General features: G+C 42.6%; 2 protein-coding genes across 6 annotated transcripts in view; both read right to left on the reverse strand.

Moving 5' to 3' along the window:
- Positions 1 to 554: 554 nt before the first annotated feature.
- Positions 555 to 10787, reverse strand: slc29a3 (solute carrier family 29 member 3). 4 transcript variants are annotated; one of them, XM_088635292.1, is made up of 7 exons: positions 10526 to 10787; positions 8474 to 8621; positions 7862 to 8159; positions 6811 to 6893; positions 6203 to 6429; positions 4426 to 4588; positions 555 to 2141 (listed from the first exon to the last, which is right to left on the reverse strand). In XM_088635292.1, the coding sequence occupies exons 3-7, from the start codon at positions 8156 to 8158 to the stop codon at positions 1511 to 1513; spliced, it is 1401 nt and encodes a 466-aa protein (XP_088491418.1). In that variant the 5' UTR covers position 8159; positions 8474 to 8621; positions 10526 to 10787; the 3' UTR covers positions 555 to 1510. The 4 variants fall into 4 exon arrangements, with proteins under 4 accessions (XP_088491418.1, XP_088491416.1, XP_088491419.1 ...); XM_088635290.1 differs by having other exon boundaries at positions 7862 to 8208; XM_088635293.1 differs by lacking the exon at positions 8474 to 8621.
- A 10389-nt stretch (positions 10788 to 21176) lies between these two features.
- Positions 21177 to 25876, reverse strand: part of unc5b (unc-5 netrin receptor B) — a 57155-nt gene continuing 52455 nt past the window's right edge. For both annotated transcript variants that reach the window (XM_088635296.1, XM_088635295.1), the window contains 3 exons: positions 23927 to 24091; positions 23310 to 23488; positions 21177 to 23073 (listed from right to left, as the gene is read on the reverse strand). In XM_088635296.1, the coding sequence (XP_088491422.1) occupies positions 22908 to 23073; positions 23310 to 23488; positions 23927 to 24091 (510 nt within the window). In that variant the 3' untranslated portion in view covers positions 21177 to 22907. The remainder of the gene's footprint in view (positions 23074 to 23309; positions 23489 to 23926; positions 24092 to 25876) is intronic.

Below are 25876 nucleotides of genomic sequence, written 5' to 3' on the forward strand. Positions count from 1 at the left end.
CATTCACTTTGGTAGACATGGAAACAGGCTGGGGGAATCAGGCAGGTCACTCCCTAGAATGAGCTACTGCATGCTACCAAAGCTGACTTAATGATTTAGTAAACGGGATGAGAAGGCTCATCCAACAGACGGTATTTCACTGTTCGTATGAAATTCTTCATGGATGGCCCTTCTTCAAACCATCATGGCAGGGTGTCGGTGGGGTACACACTGCTCATCCACAGACAAGATTCGAGCTCCCAGTACGTATCGTTTCTCTGAACTATGGTGAGGCCTGGAAAAAGGCAGGCTCCCAGGCATGAGAGGAGAACTCAACAGCAGCATAAGAACATAAGAAAGGTTGATAACCCAAAGAGGCTTTTTTACCCCCTCTTGCCTGTTTGGTACACAGTAGCTAATTGAACTAATTTTTAATTTTATTAATTTTTCACTGGTAAATTGATATATTGATTATTATATACTGATATATACATATCAGATATATACTGATTATTATAATTATAGAGCTGCAATCAAAAACAAAATGGTTTAAATGAGAATGAGGATGCACATGCTAGGTTCCCATGTAATATTTTAATATTTAAAAATGTAAAACAAATAATTAAAAATCAATATGAAATTACTGGTAAAAGCATGAACCCCTTCACCCCTCAAACACAGACCAAAAAATAAACTGTGCACGGAGAAACATATTGCTGAGGAATAAAATACTATAAAACAACCTAATAATAAATCAAGATTCCCAAAACAGTGTATACACATCAATCATCAAGGCACTTATTTATAACTGTATATCATCTTGCTCTCCAGTGTCAAACCCAGGTCTTAAGATCAATTCCTAAGACTGCTGTTGACCGCGGGTGGATTAGTCCATTGCTTGGCAGGGTTCTGGTGCAGCTGCCATCTGAAGGTTATTACAAAGATGGGTGGCGTTGACCTCTCTGTCAGATGCCATTGTCACTACAGTGGACATCCTGAACATACACTATTATGGCCGATATGATTGGCATTGCAATGTCTCAGGAGCGTACTAAGTGCCAATATGATACAATGGGACACATGGTGTTGGAGCATACCCACAGGCAGACCTTCCTGTTATAAATGTATGGTTTCTAGGGATGTCCTCTGCAACAAAGCTAGCAGGCTGCACGTGTGCCAGATTGCATTGTTTACTTTGCAGTATGTGAATGAAAATTAAGAAATGTTCAGAAATCCACCATATTTGTCATGCACGGTGTCTTTTTTGGGGCAGTTATGGATAAAAAAAAAGTGTCTTTTCTTTCTGGCCCCCTGTATGTCTTGAGCACCCCTCAAACATGCACAGTGGGAGACAGGCTTCCTTCTGAGGCGTTATTGCAGGCTTCTTCTGAAACTGCCCGCTCGGGGCAGCATCTGGCTGTGGAGTGTAGCCCAGGGAACAAGGCCGGTTAAAAGATATACCTGTAAAAATACACGAGCAGACATGGGGAGAACCAGTCCGCAGTCTTTAAAAGCGAAGGGGCTCTAGTGTTCAGATGCTGTGCACGATGAGGACGGAGAAGGCCGAGCCGATCGCTAGGCCCAACATCAAGAAGAAGGACATGACCACCCCGGCTGCCTCCGCCAGGTCGCGCCGCACCACTTTGGGGCCATAGATCATGGGCAGGGTGCCCAGATAGCCGTTGGTCAGGCCCAGCAGCGAGATGAAGACCACGGGGTAGACGTCCTGAGCGAAGAACACGGTTTGGAGGTGGTCCCGCGGCTGGTAGTTGCAGAACATGAAGAGCGGCACGAGCGCGGTGCGCAGCAGCACCAGGGAGGGCAGCAGCCGGCTGCGCGGCCCCGGCACCTGCACCCACGCCGTCGCCTGCCGGCCGCAGAAATCCGCGGCGTTGTACAGGAAAAAGCTGGTGAGCGGCACAAAGTACTCGTTGGTCCAGGGGCTGCCCGACTCCTTGTGCACTGACTGGATCCCCGAGGAGACGGCCGGAAACACCATAATGGAAATAAAGAACACGTAGAACACGCAGAGCCCCAGTACCGCTGTCTTCTTGAGGATGGGCCGCAGAGGAGGCACCCCTCCTGTGTCGCCGGCCTGCTGGTCTTCTGCACACGCGCCGTCGTTCCCCGGCACACCACAGGGGGGCGGCAGCATATAGTACCTGGAGGACAGAGGACAAGCTAGCCGTCAGTCGTGGGGTAGGAAAGGTATCGCATAGCTGTGGTCTCATTTTCTGTGAGGAACAACCAAATCAGCACATTGCAAATCCTTAGCTGATCCAGACTATCAGGAAATTATGAAAAAGTCAATAAATATGTGGTCAAAGGTTTTCAGTGCAACTTATGTTTGATCTATTTTTACATGTTTTATACATTTGCTGCCACCTAGATGTAAAGATGAGCTGTGCAGCCTGCTCCTCTGACGTCACTGAGTGTTGAAACTCCCTCCCTTCTGTGATGTCTGGGCTCTGCTGATTTGGAAGCAGCCTCCTACTACTGTGGGAGTGAGGGCAGGAGATACTGTGATGAAAAAATTCTTCTGCTGCCGGAGACTTCCCATAGATCTTCATGATCATAGATTTTCAAGCATCATAAGCATGGGAACCTGAAACCTAACCTAACCTCAAAATACTTAATGATCACAAGAATGCAATATTATAAAATGCATGTAATGTTCTGCAATTTCCCTCACGGGATGAATAAAGTATCTATCTATGTAAATAAAATCAGTTCATATCATAAATAATAATCCTCCTGAAAAAATAAAGAGTACACCCCCCTGCATTGCTCACTTCTCCTCCACAGCTTTCACAATGGCCTTTAGGTTACAGAAATCAGCAGGAATGCTGACAGTGCAGAATAAACAATAACCACTATCTAAGCTGTGGGCTTTCCAAGACATTGCTATACTGACAGATTTCTGTTTTTCTTTGATTTTTCATTTCCCACTGAAAAAAGTCTTTAAATTAAAGTCTGCTTTAATTACTGGGCTTCAGCAGTTGAGTCCCATGACATTTATGACACACAGTGCTTGAGGAAAGCTCTAAGCATCATCAAAGACCCACACACCCCAGCTACAGACTTTATGATCTGCTACCATCTGGAAAACGGTACCGGAGCATTCGGGCCCTGACTACCAGACTCAGATACAGTTTTTACCCCCGCACTATCAAACTATTAAAATCCCAGCCTCTCTCACTCTCACCTCACCTCTCACCTATGATCTGAACCTCACAGTGCCTTCTTTCTTTCTTACCAAAAACCCAAACACACATTGAAAATCTACCTCTACCATACATGTCATAAGCTCACTTCCCATAATTTCTATCCCTTTATTTCATTCTGTTGATGCATATTTTTGCACATAACCGGTTACCTTTTTGTTGTTTTGCACATTGCCTGTTGTTGTTTTTTGCACATTGCCTGTTGTCTCTGTCTTTCTTTTGTTATACAATTGTATTGTTGTTGTTGTTTTTTTCTTGTACTACTTATGTCCGAGAGCTAGCTAAATAGCATTTTGTTATACCATATACCTGTATATGAGTATAATGACAATAAACTTGAACTTGAACTTGACTATGCTGTAAAGTCAGTAAGATGGAACTGGGGCTGAGAAAGGAGGACTACAGTAGGTTGTTAACGAGAGGGGTTTACACACAGCAGCTCATCTGTCCCTGCCTGGGAGGAGACCAGCGTTTCTAGAGTTAAACTCGAGGACCTGATGACAGTTTCAGCCACACTTCCTGGGTTTCGGACAGACTGTTAGTTTCACTCATCTCTGTAGTTTCACTGTGGTTTTCTTTTCCCTATCTGTGGATGAAACTCAGCTGTCATCTGGAACATGTGTCATTTATCTCTTGCACAGAAAGGACGGTCTAGTCACTGAGAAACCAGGAATCTTAAAGAAATATGTACACTCTACAGACCTTAAATCACTGCCTGTCTTTTGGATCCAATTCAAAGAACAATTTCACACAGAATAGAACCTACTGAACTCAAATGAAACATTCAAAGTAGTCAGCTTGTGTCTCTTGAATATTTTCAGCCTTTGTAAGGGGATTCCTTCTTAGACATAATTCCACACATTAAAAGTAATGCTGACCTAACTTACCCCCAATACCCATTAAGAAAGGAGATGGGGTAAAGTTGACTTCTTAAGAAATTAGTTATTGCAATGTGAAACAAAACTGCCAGATGGACTGTCACAGACTAATTGGTCAAATACATTTAGAGTTATAAGGTTTTGACAACTTCTGAGTTCACGTCCAAGGATAAGAGAGCCACCTACTGGTCAATTCCATCAGCAGTCAATCCAGGTAGTTACATATGAAAACAAGCAGCTGTGGGTGGGCAGTGAATTTCTAGTGCATGCAGAACCAGGTAGATACACTCCCTCATTCTGTCCAACACAGGGAACAGTAGGCAGTTATGCAAGAAGACACTGACCTGGAGTAGTGCAGGTGAGGTAGCAGCAGGTATGCAAAGATGCAGAGAAGGATGAAGACATCAGCAGTCAGGAAGTACGCCAGTGCGCTGTCTGTGATATCATGGGCTGCTGCCAGGTCAATCAATGAGGCCACTGCACTGAGAGTACCACCCATCGCCTGGCCTGAGAGAGAGAGAGAGACGGAGAGGGAGAGAAAGTGGCAGAGTGAGGGAGGCAGAGGCAAAGCACAACATTCAAACAGAGGGAAAAGGAGAGGCAGAAGTATGAAGTATGTAAGAGATACATAACAGAACAAGAGGGAGGAAGTGTGAGAGGAGAGAGGTGTGACACAGAAAGAAGTGCGAGAGTGTGAAAGCATGAAAGAGAAAAACCAGCTGCAAACACAGCTCTGACAGACTTTTTTTACACGCTCAACAGGAACACCTCATTAATGTAGCTACTTATATTGTCACAACATCCTGAAGCATTTCACACTGACAGTCACTCGCCAAAGCCAAACTCGAGAGAGCTTCAACTCAGAAGAGACTATGCAGGAGACTCAATGTTTCTGTTACGGTGCAGGTTGGGAGCCTATGAAGGAACTCTGTTTCAGGGAAAGTAAGAGAACAATAGGATGTGGCAGATGATTGTGTAAAAACGCTTACAGGCAGGGTCACATGACCTGCCGTCAGTAACCCTGGTAACACCAGTTGGACAAGTTGTAGTCTTAGTGCCTGTCAGGCAATGCTACAAGGGGAAAACACATTATTCTGGAGCATCAGAAAAATGGGGCATGACCTGGGCTTATTAGAGGGGTATTCTGGGATGAAAAGAGGCTTCGCTGTCACTCTCTGTCAGAAAATTGATTTTATCCTGCTCAGTTTAATCCTGCTCACCTGCAACCCATCTGGGAGTTTGATATTTGTAACAGGGCCTTGATTTAGCCTCAGCAAGTGTTCTACTGCATGTTTAATTAATGTCTGACATACAGTTTTATTTTGAATAAACTATGCTACCTTTCATTACAACTGCTTTGACGTCCTGTGTTGGAGTTGTTCTACAGCCTGTGTGACTGCCAATAGAGATTACTTTTATACAAGCTCCTTGATGCCAAGGAATTCAAGAGAGATACACAATTATAACAGGTGACACCTTCTCAATCGACAAAACAGACCAGTAAGTTAGTGTGTTTTTCTGACTAAAAATCTAAAGCACGCGGCCCTCACCAACTCCAGTAGGGCGTCACCCACAGCAGTGTTTGACGTCTCTTTATCACCACAAAGTAAACAAAGTCAACACTCCATGAAAAGATGCTTTACTTAAATGGCTATTATCAGAAAGGCAGAGGTCAGGTCAGCAAGACAACTTGTGTATTCCAAGCCTCTATCAGTGCAATAGAAAAAAAATCACATAGACCTAAGTATAGAACAGGTGTCACTTCATTAATCGCCACTTGCCAATTGCCAATTGCCAATCACTTAAATCATTTAAAATGCAGCAAACAGACTCTATAGGAGCATTGACTTTCATCATTTTTCCATTAAGTATTTTTAAGTTTCACCATCCACAAAAGGTTCCACCAGTAGAGTTTATTAATGTTATTTCTGGTGGGTAATTTACTGTACAGCTCCAGTGGAATGAGAACATGGACACCCTGTGAGCCTCAAGCAGAGAACCAGTGTAGAGAACCCGAGATCTACAGCTGCATTCTACTGGTCCCAATCTCAGCTGCCCTGCTGCCTGGCCATTTACCCCTTTGCCCACCCGCCCCCTAGGCTCAGTCTTTTAGTGTGTTACCGGAAATGAGAGCCTGCGAGATCCTCATGGGGAAGCGGCCAGTCACTCCGAACACACTGCCGGTGAAGATGTTGGAGGTGCCACTGACCACAGCCACACTGACCAGGGTGACCACAAAGAACTCTTCCCGCCGCTCTGTGGTGTCTATCTTCACCAGCACTGTCGTCACCATGAACACCAGCAGGATCACCGCCAGAGAGCTGAGCACACGCACTGCAGGGGACACTCTGACACCAGGGAGGGGTGGAGGGGGACAGGGAGAGAGGGGTCTGACTGCTTTGTCTGCACCATGTAAAGGCGAGATAGTGGTGGAGAGAATCCAAGACTAAGGAGGCTCCACTGCCATTTGCACAGAGTGTGTGAGAGGGAAACAAAGGTGTGACTATAGAGAGAGAGAACATACACAATTGTTTGAGAGAGAGATTTCTGTGACTCTCTCATTGTATTTGCAAAGGAACAGAACAACAACCTAACTAATACAACAGCACAGCGCTTATGTCGCTCTATGTGTGGAATTTTAAAACAACATATTAGTGCTCGGTTTTAGCAGAAACATGTCATTTTAAATTTTGAATAAATAAGGAGACAAACATCTAGAGGGTCCATACTTGTTGACCAGGAGAAAGTTGAGCACTAGGCAGAGTACTGATGGCACAGTGGAGGCGATGGACAGGTAGCTCTCAAAGTAATCCTGAAAAACAACAGCACACTGTTACAGAACCAGGTTCATTCCCCTTCAAGCAACTTTCTGTTCTTTACCGCACATCAGAGTCATGCAAGGAAAAAAGGACCTACAATTTTTAGCAAATTAAACCACAGGAAAAACAGCTTAGAGGTAACGGTTCCCTAGTCAACACAATTCCACAACAGATCTTCTCTACAAGGACAAAACCAGGATTAAACAGTCTTGCAAAAAAGTATATGGGAAACCTGCTTTACTGTGAACACATCCTGGGTGACTGTGAGAAAACCTAGGTGGAGTGTTCTTATTGGATATCATGTGTAAATAACTAACACAGATCAAGCACTCTTTAACTTAATAAACAAGGTCTGTTAGATTAGCTGTGATTTTAAGAGCGCATACTGTTCTTCAGAATCATAAGATCTGCCTGGCATGGAGCTGATAGAACCCTGCTCACAGAAAATAATGAGACTCTGTTCAACAGATAGCACAAGATCCAGCTCCAGTGTGCCTGCACAGGGATGACCTGAGGTAACTGGCAGGCATGTTATAAAATACAAGCATAACAGAATCCCCACAGCTCTCTTGAGAAATCATTCCCTGAAACAATAAGTCATATTTTAGACAAGCCAGTAAAGACACAGACTTCTGACTTGACTGGTGGCCAATTCAAAGAGTGTGCATGATGATGAGATGCACACAGTCAAAGAGCATAGGAGAGAAAGAGGAACCCCAGCACCCCTTACTTCAGGTTTTCTATCAAGAGAGAGATCTGAATAAGACTAAAGCTGCATTCTACTCAACACTACCATGTCTATGGAATAAATATCTTTCTTCAGCAGAAGAATGTGCTTCATGCAAAGGGATAAGATACCTGACACTGTTGTTTGAGTGCGCTCAGTTTTAGGAGTTTTGTCTCTTGTATATATATCTATCCTCCATGTCAAAACACTCTGTATTAATGGAAGTTCACTCACACTAAGGTTAGAGCGAGGCACCTGGCCATCTGTTTGCCCAGAGGCATTTGTCAGCTTGTAAACCCAGTAGTGTTTGGCTGTGATAAAGAAGTTCCAGGGCAGCAGGGAACCCACTCCCAGCAAGAAGAAGATAGCATAGACCAGGTTGTAGGAGTCATGCGGCCGTTGTGTGCCAGGAAACCGGGGGCTGGCTTCAGCCTCACTAGGAAGCAGGGGATCCTGATCGTCATCCAGGGACTCTGCTGCATTCAGGTAGGATGAGTTCACACTGGCCTGCAGTGTCTCTGATCCCTCCATCCTCAAAAAGAGAGTGGAAAGGCTGTCCTGTCAGCACTGAACACCACCACCTGCCACAGACAGCACAATGTAAAATAAAACATCCAACTAAAATCCAAAACTAGCACAATTAACGAGACCTTCCAATGCATTTCTATATACTGTATACACTGTTCACAAAACAGAACATAATTAAGTCACTGATTTCAATGGCTCTTTAATTAAAGCCACTGTCCATCTGAAGCAGATGCTCAAATGGATAAACAATTGTTTTATCCAGTTCTGTTAAGACTGCCAACTGTCATTTGCATTCTCCAGCCATGGTCTTTCACCCACCTCAGGTGGATGTACGAGTCCTGCACCTCTCCACTTTTCAAGTGACGTGCAGGGAGTGATGAGGTATAGCCTCTCCTGCCTCAGAGACCCATTCTGGATTAAATGGGTCAACACAGCACAGAGTCAGCAGGACCTCGTTACTATCGACCTGCAGAATTAAAAAAAACAGGGGCTGGTTAATGCTGCCTCCGTTCCTTATGTGGAACACTTACTTTAAATGCTGTTCTCTTTCATGTTGTGCAGAAAATTTCTGCCTCAGGCTCTTTATCAAATGTATGAAGTAAGAACACCATTCAGAAATATTTTAACAATAAACTGTCTGTTTATAGGGCAAGTCTGGAATGAGAACCAACAGCCGTGTGTTGTACAGTTCCAGATTTTCTAATAAGCACATTCTGATGCTTTTCACAGAAAGTGATTTTAGTTATTCATAAAAAACTTTCTCTTCACATTTTGAAAAATAAGCTCTGATACTCATCACAGAAACAAAGTGCTTTTAGTTCATTGCTGCCACTGCCTTTCTAGGCAAGAATTTACAAAAAAGGAAGCAGGTCTGAACTGACAAGAAGCATTGGATATTGATCTCCACTGGCATCATCATTGGCAGATATTGCAAAGCACCACTAATCCTGCAGAATTCTGAGATGACAAACATAGATTAAAAATTATTATATTTTACAATAACTCGATTTCGATTCAAATGCACATTGACTTAAAATATTACGATCTTCTCAGTAGGCTTTAAAAGAAAATAATGTAACTACGGTTAAAGCACTAAGGTTTATGTTTTAAAATTAGGGTAATGTAGTAAAACTTTTTAAATTGATAATATATGACATAAGCACAGTATACGTCTTGTCGAAATGTAACTTCACATTTATTGACCTGATCTGGCTGTACGTTTTAAACGAATGTGTCAAAGTGAGGAAAGATCAGCCTTTCACCTTTGAGCACAGCGAGACGCATACCGTACGAGAGCCTCTCAGGGGCTCGAGTAAATCGGTTTACAGTACATGGAAACCGCTAATGTGATTCTGGTTGTTTACAGATTGACACTTTCATACCCTTTAAATTGGAATTAAATTAGTGCTAATTTGCGGGTATTTAACAGCTTTTCTCACAGATTATGAACAAGAACAGCAGGCCTTGGACTCGAAAACAGGGAAATGTAGTTCAACTCAAGAGCACACGAAAACGTTGTTCCTGGAAAGACTGTCCGTCTTAATGCTCTGGTTTTCTGCCCAAAAGTTCTAGTGCCGTACAACTACAAAACTGTACTTGTGTAAGTGCAATTACAAAATGCAAAGCTGTTGAACATGTACATTTACTTTTCACAGAAACCAGTCTACTATGGCGTGAAATCAGCGGCGAGGGTGTCTTCAACTGAGCCATTAGCGCCTCTGAGTACATAGGATCTTCACTTTTAACCCACCTGCGGCCAAGAGTTATGTTACAGTACCTCAGATACAAAACAGTGTGTCTCGACAATGTTATCCATCCTTGTGAGTTTACTGTATTAAATGTTGAGTTTTAACAAAAAAAAAACAGTTATTATTGAGTGCCGAGACTGTATCACAAACTCCGCGATTTGTCACATGACAGTACCATTTCAACATACAGTATAACATTAACTTAACACTCTCTTTGCACGAGTGAATGCTAGTTTGTCGGGATCACATTACTGAATGTATATTGCACGAAAAAATAAAATAACATTAACTTAACAATAGTCATATTAAGGAGGGACGACAGGCTTCGGATTTCCTTTTTAATACAAATGTATAAAGTTTAAGAATCAATATATTGGTAGTCGATTCGAATAAAATTATTTAAGAATTTTCTGCATATATAATAAATATGTAATTTATTTATATATTAATTATTTTCAGTTTCAATTTAGCTAAATTACTGTTTACATACTTGATCGAATGCAATTACAAGCATTGCCCAGTTGTCATTCAGTTTTGTGCTGGTCAATGGCTTTAAAACACAAGTCGCTGATTTAAAGCTAAACAAGAACAAAAAACAAATTTGTAGAAAACTAAGACTAACCTGTGCGATTGGAAAGTAAGCTACAGTCCCGCTGAGCAATATAACGTTGTGATACGTTCACCAAGTGTCCTGTCATTTCAAGATGAAACAAAACCAAAATCGCAAGAGAAAGAGTCTGGATTGAAGTGCAGAAGACAAGCAACCGGAGATATAAAGTCAATGTTCGCTCCGGCGAAATGCCCATTCTGGACCGCACTCTCAGCGGTTCCCAATTCCGGCCTGTACTCCCAGCCCAAAGAAGTCCAGCGCAGAGAAACTCGATCATCTGAAGCTCTGCCCTCTCCTTCTTGCCTGGGGGCGAGGAGTCACTTTTCTGGATCGGCTGCTGGAAGAGGTAGCAAACAGGGGCGAGAGCCTGTAATATAAATATTTTTTAAAAGACTAATTTGAATTGGTCTAAGTTTATGTAAAGCTTTATTTATTTTTTTTAGGCACCAGTGCAAAAGAGACTACTGTTATATTTAAAGTTTTAGGTGAGAACCTCCAGAAGCAGGAGGAACAGCATTGAGACTGTACTATGATCATAATAGACTGTCGTGTATTAAAGATTACACGTTCTGTATCGCTGTGGTGTTTTGTTGTAATAAAAGCCATTAGCACGGATTATTCACTTTTACATCTAAAACATTTTAGACAAGAGTGGGGATTGTATTTTTAATTCTGAGCAGGGAATACAACGGTACAACGATTAAGGAATGCTGGGCTTGTTAAAATGGACTGCGCTCAGCGTGATCTCAGTGTTTCTGTTCTGTTTTCTCCGAGGTAAACCACAAGGTTCACGCCCTTCAGGGGCTCTGTGGGGTAACATGGAGAGTTATGCACCACGGGCAAGCTAGACAGAGCTGAGGTCTTTTGAACTTCGGGCTGGAGGTACACAAAATAGCCTTTGCCCTTGCTGAGAGACTTACCGGGGTAAAGTACCGGGGTAAAGTTAGCTTGAAGTTCGAAAACGATTTTGGCACGCCTGTAGCGCTTTCACGAAATCTCTTAGAGTTACAAAAACACTTGCTTTGTGTATAAAATAGATTGTGAATGCTTTCTCAGCCTTTACTTTTTCGTTTTTATTACATTTTTTTGACCAAGCACGAATATTCTTTTGTCCATATCTCCGCAATGGAAGCACAGAACGCCGTCAAATCAAATGCATTTTAAAGACCACGACTTGTGGATATTCCCACAGCCTTTACATCAAACTATCAGTGAGCTAATTATCTTTTTTTAAACCTCCGGTTTTTCATCGATGCGTAATTACGCACGAACTGGAACCCGGGGGGCCGCTGTGTGCACACGTTCACAACGCGAGAAATACTGTTCAATACGGCTTCATGCGAAAAACCCGTATATGACCATAGGAAGCAGAACAGCGCGGTCTCCAATTACCCAGACTGTAAGCACGGGAATAAAGCTTTGTTTGATTTCTGAAACCCTTCCTTTACGCCCTGTTTTCATTCAGGTAAGGGTCAACTATATTGACAATACTACTGACAGCAGGAAGATTAAAATATTCTTTACTCAGCAGCTTATTAAAAACAGATCCCATGATGTTCAAACCGATTTTTTACACAGAACACTGACACAGCTTTGCATTCTGAATCTCTTTTTCTCGTGCTTTTATTTAATATGGCACAATGCAGTGGGATAGGGGTATTCTGTTCACAAACCAATAGCATTTAAACCACAGCACCCACAATGCTGCAAGTGTTTTGCACACTTAACAGGTCCTCTGACTTTTCCCAGCTTTGTTTTGGGTTGTGGAACCTTTATTTTTTTATGATTTGTTGAAGATAACACTACAGGTAACACACTGGGATAGGTGGGTCTTCTTCATGGCGCAATAGCATTTCAAATACAACAGCCACACTGCTGAAACCAAGTGTTTTATACACCAGACAGGCCCCCTAACCTCATGCAACCTTGCTGTGGCTGTGGCCCCTTTATTTATTTTGTAATGATTTTCTGAAGATAACACTACAGGTAATACAGTGCCATAGGTGGGTCGACTTCATGGCTCAATAGCATTTCAAATACAACAGCCACACTGCTGTACCCAAGTGTTTTACACACCAGACAGGCCCCCGAACCTCATCCAACCTTGCTGTGGCTGTGGCCCCTTTCTTTATTTTGTAATGAGTTTCTGAAGATAACACTACAGGTAACACACTGGGATAGGTGGGTCTTCTTCATGGCGCAATAGCATTTCAAATACAACAGCCACACTGCTGAAACCAAGTGTTTTATACACCAGACAGCTCCCCTAACCTTATACAACCTCGCTTTGAGTTGTTTAACATTTCTTTCAAATCACTTGGGTTCATCAATCATTTGATCATTTTTCAGCGTGGAATAAACCTATTACTTGTTCCTTGGAGATTACCATCTGCTGATAAGATATGATCGCTATATTGACCATATACAATTTCTTGCATAAGGAATTCATATTCTGCATACACCGATCCCCCCGGAGTCCCAAGTGATTCTGGTTTTGGAAAGCTAAAGGACAATGAGTTTCACGATACCAGGGGGACAGTGGGTGGTCAAGTCTCCCCTAAACAATGTCTCTTGTCAGATTATGATGTCAGTGCGTTTAATAATGTTGTTGAACTCTCTTTAGCCCAAATACAGAGGAGCCCAGACCCAGAATGTTACACATACTGACAGAGAGTGATCTCATTATGTGTGTTTGGATTTTAACAACTATTATTATTGTTTGCTAGAACCAAAACAATCTATGTTAGACATTTTCATCTTCAGCCAAAAATACAAACCTGTGTACGTAGTGTGGTGCAGGTTCTTGTCCCATCCTGCTCTTGGTCCAGGTTGGAGGGTTGCACCGATTCTGAGTCTTGTTAGCTGGTATGGATGGGTTTGGGGGTGTTAATACCAGAGTGGTCCAGGAGGGGGGTGCAGGTGTCTCGGGGGCATTCTTGTTTTTCTATGAGTTCAGGTTGATTCTGTTGGTTCTGTCACGAATCTCCCTCACGCAGGCAAGCTCTCCCGCATTCCCTCGAGCTCTCCCCATACCAAACGTGCACGCGTCAATCAGTCCTCTACTTAAACCCTCATCTGTCCCCCGGTCATTGCTCACGATTGAGATTCTCTCCCGGAGCTTACCTACTAACTATGCCTTTGCCTTACTATGACTTCTCCCCTGGACCTCGACCCCGCTTTTCCGACTGCCGCTTTAGCCACTCGATTTTGTACCTTCGCCTGTTTTATGCTTTCTCGGATCCTGACCCCAGCCTGTCTCTTCGTTTACGCCTCTGCCTACCGACGCAACTTCTACGCCTTCCCGGACTCCGACCCCTGCCAGTCCCTCGACTACGCCTTCGCCTGTCGATTCTGTGCCTACGCCTGTACTACGCCTTCCCGGACTCAGACCCCTGCCTGTTTACTCCGACTACGCCTGCGTCTCGCGCCAACCCTACCAAGGGCACCGCATTGGATCCCTATCCTCAGCAGTCAGCCCCTGCATGACAGGTTCTGCGTGTCTTGGTTACATCCGTTTGTGTGTATAGATGAAAAAGCTATTGAAGAGCACCCCCACACCCCACACCCGTCTCGGTGGAAGTTGCCATGTTCAAAAAATCCTAAAAAGATAATTAAAGTTGCACACAACAAAGCATGACTGTGAAAGGTCAGGAGGCCTGCCTAGTGAGCACAACACTTGATTACAGTCAAAAAATCATTAACAAATAAAGAAATGTTCCACAACTCAAAGCGAGGTTGTATAAGGTTAGGGGAAATGTCTGGTGTAAAACACCTAGTTGCAGCACTGTGGCTGTTGTGCTTGAAGAGCTATTGACTCATAAATAGCATCCCCAATCCCCATGTACCGCCTGTCTAATGGTGCCATATTGAAAAACTAAAATTTTTATTAAAAAAATAAAGAAAGGGGCCACAACCACAGAAAGGTTGTATAAGGTTAGGGAACCTGTGTGGTGTGTAAAACACTTGGTTTCAGCAGTGTGGCTGTTGTATTTGAAATGCTATTGAGCCATAAAGACGACCCACCTGTCCCAGTGTATTACCTGTAGTGTTATCTTCAAAAAATCATAAAAAAATAAAGGTTCCACAACCCAAAACAAAGCTGGGAAAAGTCAGAGGACCTGTTACGTGTGCAAAACACTTGCAGCATTGTGGGTGCTGTGGTTTAAATGCTATTGGTTTGTGAACAGAATACCCCTATCCCAGTGCATTGTGCCATATTAAATAAAAGCACGAGAAAAAGAGATTCAGAATGCAAAGCTGTGTCAGTGTTCTGTGTAAAAAATCGGTTTGAACATCATGGGAGCTGTTTTTAATAAGCTGCTGAGTAAAGAATATTTTAATCTTCCTGCTGTCAGTAGTATTGTCAATATAGTTGACCCTTACCTGAATGAAAACAGGGCGTAAAGGAAAGGTTTCAGAAATCAAACAAAGCTTTATTCCCGTGCTTACAGTCTGGGTAATTGGAGACCGCGCTGTTCTGCTTCCTATGGTCATATACGGGTTTTTCGCATGAAGCCGTATTGAACAGTATTTCTCGCGTTGTGAACGTGTGCACACAGCGGCCCCCCGGGTTCCAGTTCGTGCGTAATTACGCATCGATGAAAAACCGGAGGTTTAAAAAAAGATAATTAGCTCACTGATAGTTTGATGTAAAGGCTGTGGGAATATCCACAAGTCGTGGTCTTTAAAATGCATTTGGTTTGACGGCGTTCTGTGCTTCCAATGCGGAGATATGGACAAAAGAATATTCGTGCTTGGTCAAAAAAATGTAATAAAAACGAAAAAGTAAAGGCTGAGAAAGCATTCACAATCTATTTTATACACAAAGCAAGTGTTTTTGTAACTCTAAGAGATTTCGTGAAAGCGCTACAGGCGTGCCAAAATCGTTTTCGAACTTCAAGCTAACTTTACCTCGGTAGAGACTTAGGGGCTTCAGTGGTATATGCCGAGAACGCTGTTATTTGTTTCTGTCCCTTTCTTCATCCCTTCTGTCCTTTTGGTGTAATTAAGAGCAAACAATGCGCTCTTTAAGTGTCTATTGCGTCATGATGCCTGAGAACTGACGCGGATGTTAGACGACGTTATAAACCACAGTGCAGACTATTGTGCACAATTTCACAGTGTTAGGGTGGTTTAAACTGTTTATGGGCACTGTGAGTCATCTTTCTGTTGCTGTCATTTTCAGCAAGAGCACCGATATTGTCTGGATAATTCTAGAGGGCCACGGGTGTTCTGGTTACCGTTTAACTTCAGCTCTTAAAAGTTAAATTGAATCAGTAACCCCTCCTGTCCGTAAACGCTTTGCACTGACCACCTCCTGAAAAATCAACAGATGCTTGTGTGTGTTTCAAAACCTTTCTTTGCACTGCGCGGCTTCGATGGAGTTCATTAAACATTATTGTTCTATCAATGTATGACGTGGTGCCGACTTCAATGATCTCAGTTCTTTTTCCATTCCATCCAGCAGCAATATCACCTTGCAACTCACGACTGGCAGCCCACTGAAGTTAGGTGTGAGCCTGGCCAGCACCTGGATAGGAGACCTGGGAAAGCTAAGGTTACTGCTGCAAGTGTAACCAGTAGGGAGCGCTCACTCTGCGGTCTGTATGAGCTCTAATGCCCCTAGTATAGTGATGAGGATACTACACTGTAAAAAAAAAGGCACCGTCCTTCGAATGAGACGAGACGTAAAACCTGGGTCCCGACTCCCCATTATAATTAAAAATCCCAGGGCGTTTCTCGAAAAGTGTTGGGGTGTTAACCCTAGTGTCCTGGCCAAACTCCTTAACTGGCCTTTACCAATCACTGAATCCTATCAATTAAAATGAATGCCGTCACATTATCCAATTGGGTGCTACACATTGGTGGTGATGGAGGGGAGTTCCCATTGCCTGTAAAGCACTTTGAGTGGAGTGTCCATTAAAGCGCTATATAAGTTTAAGCAATTATTGTTGTTCCCTTCCGATTGACCATTCTGTAATTAGCGAATGGTAGTTGTAATACCATTCTGCAACGGAAGAGGCCACTGTGGAACAACATTCTGGCTAAGGCTGATAAACTCTTTCCCTGATTTTTTTAAACCGCTTTCCCCAAATGAAATTTCCTTGAAATGGCCTTGTTTCCTAAGAGCTTGTCCGAGGTGAGAAAAAAAAAAGAAATGGATGCATTACATTATCTTTACACAATTATTAAAACAACTTTCCATTGAACCATTGTGTTCAATCTAATCTGCAAGACAGGATGCTATAAAGCTTTCCCTAGACACTGTTTAAGGAGGATTATATTTCAGCGATTAAGACCTAGATTTATACATCTCTACCCTCTGGCTCCATCTTTCTAAGACTACATCTCATCATTTTTATAAAATCTCTGTCTTCTCGTGATGTCCACAACCAATAAAGACATATTTAAAAGTAATTTGTAGATTACAGGCCTGGTAAAAAGCTTCATGGGCACATTTCCACACTTAAAGAGCTAAAAGTGTGCAATTTTTAAAATCCTTTTTATACACTGCGCTGAAATGGAAAGGGGAGACGGCTCACTGTCAATACCAGATATGAATGCTGCTGAAATACAGCACCTGAATGATCAAACCTGTTATTAACCTGTGTATTGTGTGAGCTGTGCCAGATATTATTGTTTAATTGTGCATATACTAATGTACAGCAGATTGCCACTAATTGGCGGTTATCTTGTGAACAGACAACGCTTCCCTGCCTGAGTAGAGAGATGTACAGCCATTGTAAGCCTGATAAGACGAAAAGATTCCCACAGCATTGTCTGTGGTGGTTTGACAGCTGCTGATGGGCAAAATTCTCTTCCCAGTAAAATTAATGCCTATGTTCTTTTTCTTTTTCAAATAAACCCATTACAGATTGACGCTAGTACAAGTGAAATGTGCACAAAAGTTGGAGTGGGTGACCTCTCTACACATATAAAAGATTTACAGTAGCTGCTGTGTTTATTCATTTTAATTGTCCTTCTTCTGGGTTCTTGTCTGCTGTGGTGCTCCAGTGTGACTGGCCTATTGAAGAAGTGAAGGATTGACTCAAAAGATTAACTGGGGGTTAAAGATTGACAGTTAACTATGAATTGAGGAAAAGACGTAGGAGGAGAAGAGATGAAAGAAGAGAAGCAGGACAGAGTTGAGGAGAGAGGAGGGACAACATCACAAAACAATGACAGAACTACTGAATGTATCCCTACGTCAGACAACCCTATAGCACTGTAACCAGGTCAACACTTGACCTCACACTGATATTTGGCACGACGGATTTATTTAAGTGAAAATAGGTCATTTTACTCCAGGGGGCAAGTTCTAATTGACCATATCTGTTGTCACACAGTTTGCAACCTTTTGCAGTTCACTGTCGTATAAAACTGCAAATCCTTTGCTTTAAACTCACCACGGGAGCAGCAGAGTCACTCTTACAGCTGCTGGATTCAGGGACTAGGTAAAGTACAGTACACACCATAGTCTAAAACGTACAGTCTTTTGTCATTGGTGTCATAATTCCAATTGCGTTTAACAAATGACCTTAAAACTAGCCAAACAAACAAACCTCTTTTCTTAGTCTTTCCACTTTGGCAGGTATGAAGCTCTGTGACTGATTGGTATACAAAAAATCCATTTGTTGCACATTAATAATGCATTAGTACAATTTTGTCCCCAGTGATGAAGGTAATTAATTATGCTGTTGTTTCTCAAGCATGTCAACTCATTACTGCAAACACTCCCCACTGCCAGGCTCTCCCTGCCAGGCTGGCTGCCTCCTCTCCTGGTACTGCCAATCAGGCTGTACTACAACATCAAATGCACCAGTGCAAGACAAGCCTCTAGTTTCTATGCATTAACAATCACCAGCTAGTGTCTTGTCACAGAGCCATTGATTATTTCAAAAGTGCGGCTCTTTGAAATGATCTGGGCACTGATTGAGGGTCAACCAGCCTCCATCCTGTTCCCTCCCATTCCAGTTGGGAATCTGTGTAAAGAATGTCACTTATGAGCCGGAGTAAAGGAGTGGACAAGAATTTAAGAGCACTTGTGTGAATATTGTTGTATCACAGAAACACCCATGAAAGCATATTCAAGGCCACTGCTTCAATGTGCTTTCACCTAATAATACACTAACATAGGATGTTGTGAAGTGCTACATAAATATTTCAAGATGCTAATTACCTTCATAGGGGATTCAGGTGTGTCCTTTATGTTGTAACATTAGGAGCAAGCTTTTAATTTTTCAATAAAGGACAACAAACTTACCATGTTGGATAATGCTTTGTGAATATTCCCCAGGGTCTCTTTCTCACACTAATAGTTATGGTTCTAACAAGTTTCCGAATCTGAATTATTTTCCTTAGTTCCCATGTGAGAGCACTGCTGTGCTGCTATATTGCATTGCAATGTTGTTTCTCCCTGCTGTGGAGTGTAGCATGCTTCAAAACGTCAGTTATCCAGAATCGAGACACGGGTCCTCCGTGTCTATCTGACCAGCTCTTTACTGAATGGTCATGTGACCCCATCCTCCTCCCTATTAGAAACTCACTTACAAGATATTACAGGAGCCAAGGGATTCTTGTTAAACTAGGAAATATAATTTATTGCATAAAAATTATTTTGTTACAGTAAGAAGGCTAGACATTTATTTACAATTGGTCATTTTTACAGAATTAAAGAAACACTTTATTGTTTGTTTTAAAAAGAGGCGTCGGCTGCATCTAGCATATTCTATTGCTTACAGGTGTCAAAAAGATCAGATTACATACAGGTAAATGAAGCACAGGAGGGAAATAAATATTTTTCTCTTGAAAAAGCAAATGGAAAATAGTTATGTTGCAGCTTCATGGTGTATCACCTATCCAGATTTCTGCATAAAGAAATACAATGTTTTGGTGAAATTAAAAATGTTTAAGTCTGCAATATTAAAGATCTTATTTTAGTCCAACTAAATGCTTGCCATAATTGCACATTGGTATAAAACGTAGGAAGATAAGGATGTCTGTTGCTGCTTTGTTTCTGCATGAACGGCAAGGCTGGACAAGACCACTGAGGCTCTCTCAAATGCACATGGAGCTCAGCACTATCAATATCAAAACTATCTAGGGATCGCATTGCACTTACAGGCCAGTCCTTATGTTATTGACTCTTCTTTCCAGGTCAAGACTAAGCCTTACTCACAGCAGCAGTTGGAACAGACCAATGCATCACCTGCTTTCTCTTTTAAAAATACATACTTCCCCTCTGAACAGGCAAGAAACGTCCTACAATGCGCATTTAATTTGTACTTGCATAGTACTTGTACATAGAAAAAAAAACATACACACTCATGGTTATTCATGGTTGTGAAAGTCGAAAGATACTGCTTAAGTTTTGGTTTTTCTTTTTCAAGAGTTAAACACTTTTCCCCCAATAGTTAGAAAAATAAAAGTGAATAAAAAGTAATCATAATAGCAGTAATGATATGAAATTCATATAATAGTGATGGTGATCCTGGGCTCAGTGATAGAGCTGTAAAATCTAGTACAGAACATAGTGAAGATTTGTGCCTCTGACACACTGGGGGAAATGGTACAGGCTGGCAGGACTGCCTATCTCTGCCTGCTGGTACTTAATGTGTTGGGCCAGCACTGGCTCATCCTGTTCACAGACAAATCAAGAGTAGCGTAATGTTGACCACTAGAATTATATGCTTTGCTTTACCTTAAAAATACTCCCTACAGATAATTGGAAAGACCTGTTGATTTGCAATATTAAATTGCCAGCATGGAAAAAGTTGTGCACACTGAATGAAGACACACAGTGGCACCAGAACTGGTCTCTCTTATTCCAGATGTGTTTAGAGTACAGGCAACAAGTGTGAAAAAGGCCAAAAAATAGAAAGTGCCCCATTTGTGATGCACATATGAGTGAAATATTTTTTTTGCTTGAATCTGGAAATTTTTCATGTCTTTTTCCAATGCCACTTCTCATGCCAGTGTGCCAATACGATTACATGCTGTTAATTACAGCAATTTAACAGTGTCAAACAGCTGTAAGTCATCACCCAGCGTAAACCACAAGACTTGGTGACCGCAAGTCAAAACTGCCAGACCACAGAAGGTAAAGACATGTTCTTCACCTCACAGAGGGAAGTGGGGCTTTCTTATCTATTGGGAGATCACCCTGCAGATAGCCATCTGTATCCAACAACTGGCCAATTTGACTGTCCAACAACCATTTCTGGACCAGTTGTAGCTGTGTATGAGGAGGGCACATGACCTCCTGGAGGCCAGACTGTATCCTGACCAGCTTTGCAGTGTATATATATATATCATACTGTACATCTTTAAATCATAAAGAGGGTGGGAAGGGTGAGTTTCAGGCAGCATTCATTAAACACTGGACCTGGAGATTGTGATAAAAGTAACAATTTTGTCGATACCATTTGTTTACTAACATTCATTGCTATAAACAAGGTGTTTTAACCTTTGTTACTCTTTTCTGGACAGATTTCACAAATCAGTAACAATTAGCCCATTGTGAAGACCAAGCGTGGATGATGTAATGATGTGTTTGGCTGAGCTGTGTTCAGACAGGACCCCAAACTATAAAGAAGTGGGAGATCCCACTGCCCTGATGAGGGTCCTTCACTGGCTGCACATCCCCTTTTTGGTGAAGCCGCGCTGACCGAATCATCCGATCTGATCCCTCTTCAGGGTGAGTGCCATCTCCCATCAGGACCAGGATGGTGCAATGTGATCAGAACTACACCTAGCTCAGCAAGCAGTGTCCATGAACATTAGTCTAACAGAGCCCTGAGCCTTTTACACTGGAGCATTTTACACAGGACGTTTCTCCCTTCCTGCTACCTTTAGAGGTGCCAATTGTGCTTTAAAATCTCATCAATATCTCCACTGTCATGAAAACAAATGACAAAATGTGCAAGAAAGTTCTCAAAAGGTTTTTGCTCCACTGCAAAGTTCTGTACCATGAAATAAAACAATTTTCCAAAAGAAGATTTCAGAAATGGCATCTCTTTTTTCCATATCTGTGTTATCTCTTTCTATTTTTGAACTTTCACGTTACCTTCAGAAAAAATGGGATTACATTTTGCCAAAAAATAAACCTGTAAGTATTTAATCCAGAAATTTTCTTCTGCAAGTTCCAGTCACTTATAAGATTTTAAGATGCCTGTTGCATAGTAGCAGACCCATTCTTAGCTTTCCTATAACTTTAAAGGAACATACATGAGTTTGTTACCCCAGCTAACCCGACTCAGAAAAAAATGGAATGGAGCTAAACTGATATGCAATAGGAATCCACAGTGAGTACTGCCAATCTTCAAGATGACGGACACTGAGCTCCAGCCCCAGCAGAATAGCAGTGCAGTCAGTCCAGTCTACACCCCAATCTCCTGCTGCAACGGGCTATGCATCCTCCCAGCACCAAATATCAGACTAGAGCCCACAAACAACCACTGACTCCAACATAATGTGAGAATAAAACACAAAATCCAAAAATATGGATAATAACTTAAAAAGTGCGTTTCCTAGGAAACTCTTAATGGTATTGAAGCTGTGTGTAGCTTATTTTGCAAAGTGATGTAAAGATGCAGAGGGAAAGGGAGAGAATTGAGAAAGATCCAGATGATCCAATTGTTATACCTGGATATTGAGTCTGTCACCAAGACAGTTTAATTATTACTATTCTTATATACTGTGTGCCTCTAGAAGGGCCTCAACAATGTGTCAGCACTGTACTGCAAACAGGAGGAGTTCAAAATAAAAAAAAACAACAAAAAATATGACAAACAGTCCAGACTGTTACTAAAAAAAAACAAATCATTCAGGCTCCCCTGGGATTCTTTGTCCAAACCCACCCACTGATCTGGTGTACTGGATCCATACTGGAGTGACCTGGCGAAAGATTCTAAGGCAATAATAGGGAATCAAGCTCCCTGTGGGGCACAATCACACAAACAAGCAGGCAGCATCCCCACACCCCTACACACACCCCCTGCCCCCTGCTCAAATTCCCCCGCCCCCTAAAGCAGCAGAGTCGATCAGGCGAATCGAAGAAGTCCACTGACACGCAGGCACAGGCTTCGCTGTGGGGTACGGCACAGTCTGTGCTTAGCCCAGCTCTGCCATTCTGTGCGATGGTACCTGATGCAAATAACACTGCACTGCGAAATCCCTGAGAGACCTGGCCAGAGCGTCCTGTCTGTGATAGGCCTCAGGCGGGCCTGTGCGAGATGATGAGGGTTGCTGTGCACTGAATCGGTAATGGGGAGCTCTCACTTCAATGGGTGCAGAGTGCCACATGCGGAGTTTCTGGGGGACACACGTGGAGCGTGGTCCTCAAGGTTTGTGAGCTCACGGCGCCCCGTTTGTGCTTGCAGTCTCGCCCGCCTGCTTAACAGTCACCCTCGGTTGCCATGACGACCAGCACCTCACTCTTGCCCATCTCTTCCAGCGCGCTGGCCAGCGAGTTCAGGTCGGCGTCGTCATGGTGACACGCCTCCCACAGGTCCAGCAGCACGCCCGTTGGGCTTGGCTTTGTGGCAAAATAATTCAGATACCTGCAAGGGAGACAGAAAGAGGGGTGAATGCTTACGAATGACTGTGCTTCAGTGAGGTTTAGAAAGAAAAGTTAATAAAAAACGACAATAGAAAGAGTCTGATGGAAAGAAAAATAATACAATACATTCAGTAAAAAATCAACACTGTGTCAGAGTCACAAAGAAGTTCATTTACCCACTACGCACTATTACAGAGAGAGCGCTTGCCTGACTTTTTAAATTCCATTTGGCAGTACCTGTCAAAGCCTAGTCGGTGAGCCAGAAGTCTCCAGTCACTGCCACGGGCACTGGGGGCATCCAGGCTGGCACAAATCTTGTTGCGAATGGAGGCAGGTAGTCTGAAGGCGTAAGGGCCCACCTGAGTGGAAGGCACACAGCCCCCAGCCACTGGGAACGGATTGAAAGGAGTCACGTCCTTGGAGGACAAACAGAGAAACATGTTACTCGGGGAAGTTTTACAGAACACCCATTTTGAGATGTTTGTCAAAGGTAAAGAGTTGAAGACTTCTGTTTATCTCTTTCATTTGTGTGCATCAGCACATGTATCTTCCTCTATTTCTCTCTCTCTGTCTCCTGCCCACAGGACTGTCACTCCTGCTCCCCCCAGCTTTTAGGATTATTTTCTTATTTATTATGAATCCCACCCTTTTCCAAGTGCAGCTGTTATTTTCCTGCCTACCGGTTTTCTCGGTTGCCTACCGAGATGAAATCTAATTTTGCAATGAAACAGAGGGAATAAGTTCCTGTGCAAATGTGAACGGCGCCTCACTCCTTGTCCATCTGAGTTTCTGCAGTGTGCGAGTGTGCCTGCTCGGTCTGTCCCCCCGGACCCCACAGCGCAGTGGAATATTACCTCCTGCAAGGAAGTGTGCAACTGGAAAATCTGCCCCTCCCCTTCCACCTGGCGCACACAGATCTTGCAGGTAAGCTCCGAGACAGCCAGACTGCTCCGTTCCAGACTGAAGGTACAGTGCAGCGTGCGCTGGCTGCCGCTCCAGATGTGATAGAAAGGGATCTCCTAAAGGAGGGAAACAAAGATGACACATGGTAATGGGGATTCTGCGCGAGCTGCACATCTGTATCGAAGCACAATGCAGTCAGTATCTGCATATCCGTGCGCCATCTTGTACGATATATAAGAAGGCTTCAGTAGGAAATAAATCAGTGACTGAACACCAAACCTTTTTCATATTTGTAAAAAAATTTTTTTATTTCGTTACAGTAGTTCAGTCTGTCCTGCTGGGCCATGATAAGTACATTCTGTAAGGATGTGGCATTGAAGAAATTCATTATTTTATGTATTGTGTATTTTTATAGTAAGAGTTCTAGAGTGCGAAGAACATTCATTTTGAGGATGTGGAATGAAAACAATTCAACACTGAAAGAAAACAGCTGAGGTAGAGGAGGGCTAGAAAGCATGAATCTTCATTGCTCCACTACTAAGCATGAAATTCACAGCACAACTGTTTTATAACCATTTTATTTTCCATGTATAGATCATTTGAGATAACTTCTCAGCCAAAATATAAATATTTTTATAATAATATCAATGAAGAAAAACATAACAATTCTCCACACAACAGTTCAATGGGAGAGGGAGGAGCCTGAAGAAAGACTGGAGTGAAACTTGAAAGGGTGGAGGAAAAGGAAAATATACCAATAAACTATATGTTTTAATAAAAGTGAAACAATTTCATGACAATACATTTTCTGAAGGTGACGTAACTTCCATACACTAAGTAATAGCTTTACCATAGACAAAATGGCAATATTTATTTGCTTCAATCGTATTATATCCAGACCAGTACTGTGTTCTAGAACTGTAGAATCCTGTTTCTTAACTCAGGGTGCCCTATCCCAGCAAAGCATTCTACATTGCTCTGCTGCTCTAAGGACACTGCAGCACAGGAGGCTTATGCCTTCACGAGAATTCCACCTACAGTAATGCTCTCCCATAAGCCACATTTCCATTGTAAATGGTTCCTTATAGAGACAGACTCTCATAAATGAGTTCAAGAGGGTGGCTGTGTCAGCATGCGTAGGCGGCAAAGGAACAAGTAAAGGTTTATTCCATGCTGAAAAGAGACACAACGTTTCGGTTCTGGAGCCTACTTCGGGTGTGGACAACTGAAGAAGGCTCCACAGCCAAAATGCTGAGTTTCTTTTCTTCTCTTTTCAGCATGGAATAAACCTTTACTTGTTCGTTTGTTTCATAAATGAGAACAGGAGGCTTATCTTTGTGCAGATGGCTCTCACACCCCTGTGGAAGGATGGGACAAGCTGGCCAGTGATGATATTGCAGCCAATACCCTGTCTACTTTCAAGAAATGGCTGGATGAGATCCTTGGATCACTTAGCTACTTGACGGGCCAAATGGGCACCTCACATGTGTAACTGTTCTTAAAACTCCAAACTAAAGAAAGAAAATTACTGAGAATAATTGGATGCAATCATATTAAAGCACAGCAGTAATCTCTCATTCTTACCCATTCTAAATAAAAACTGCAGTAAGGCGATAGAGAATATCGCTCAGTGAGTGCGGAATTTCAAACTAATCCTCGCTCTGAAATCTCTCCTCCAGGAATGCTCTTTCTTTGCAGGGTGAAATCTCTATAGCTGTATTCCCTCGTCTCTGTGCTTTGTTTAATATACTCACTGGCTGGAGTGAAATGAAAAACAAATCTCTTGTTGCCTTTTTTTATTTTTAAACCCATAATCAGATCAGAGCCTCTTTTGATGAATTGCAGTGGATTAATTTGTGCTGGTTCGCTCCTTCTCTGCAGACACGCTCCCTGCTCCTCCC

This window comes from Lepisosteus platostomus, chromosome 6 (genome assembly GCF_059453375.1).
Source record: "Lepisosteus platostomus isolate fLepPlt1 chromosome 6, fLepPlt1.hap1, whole genome shotgun sequence".
Classification (NCBI taxonomy): Eukaryota; Metazoa; Chordata; class Actinopteri; order Semionotiformes; family Lepisosteidae; genus Lepisosteus; species Lepisosteus platostomus.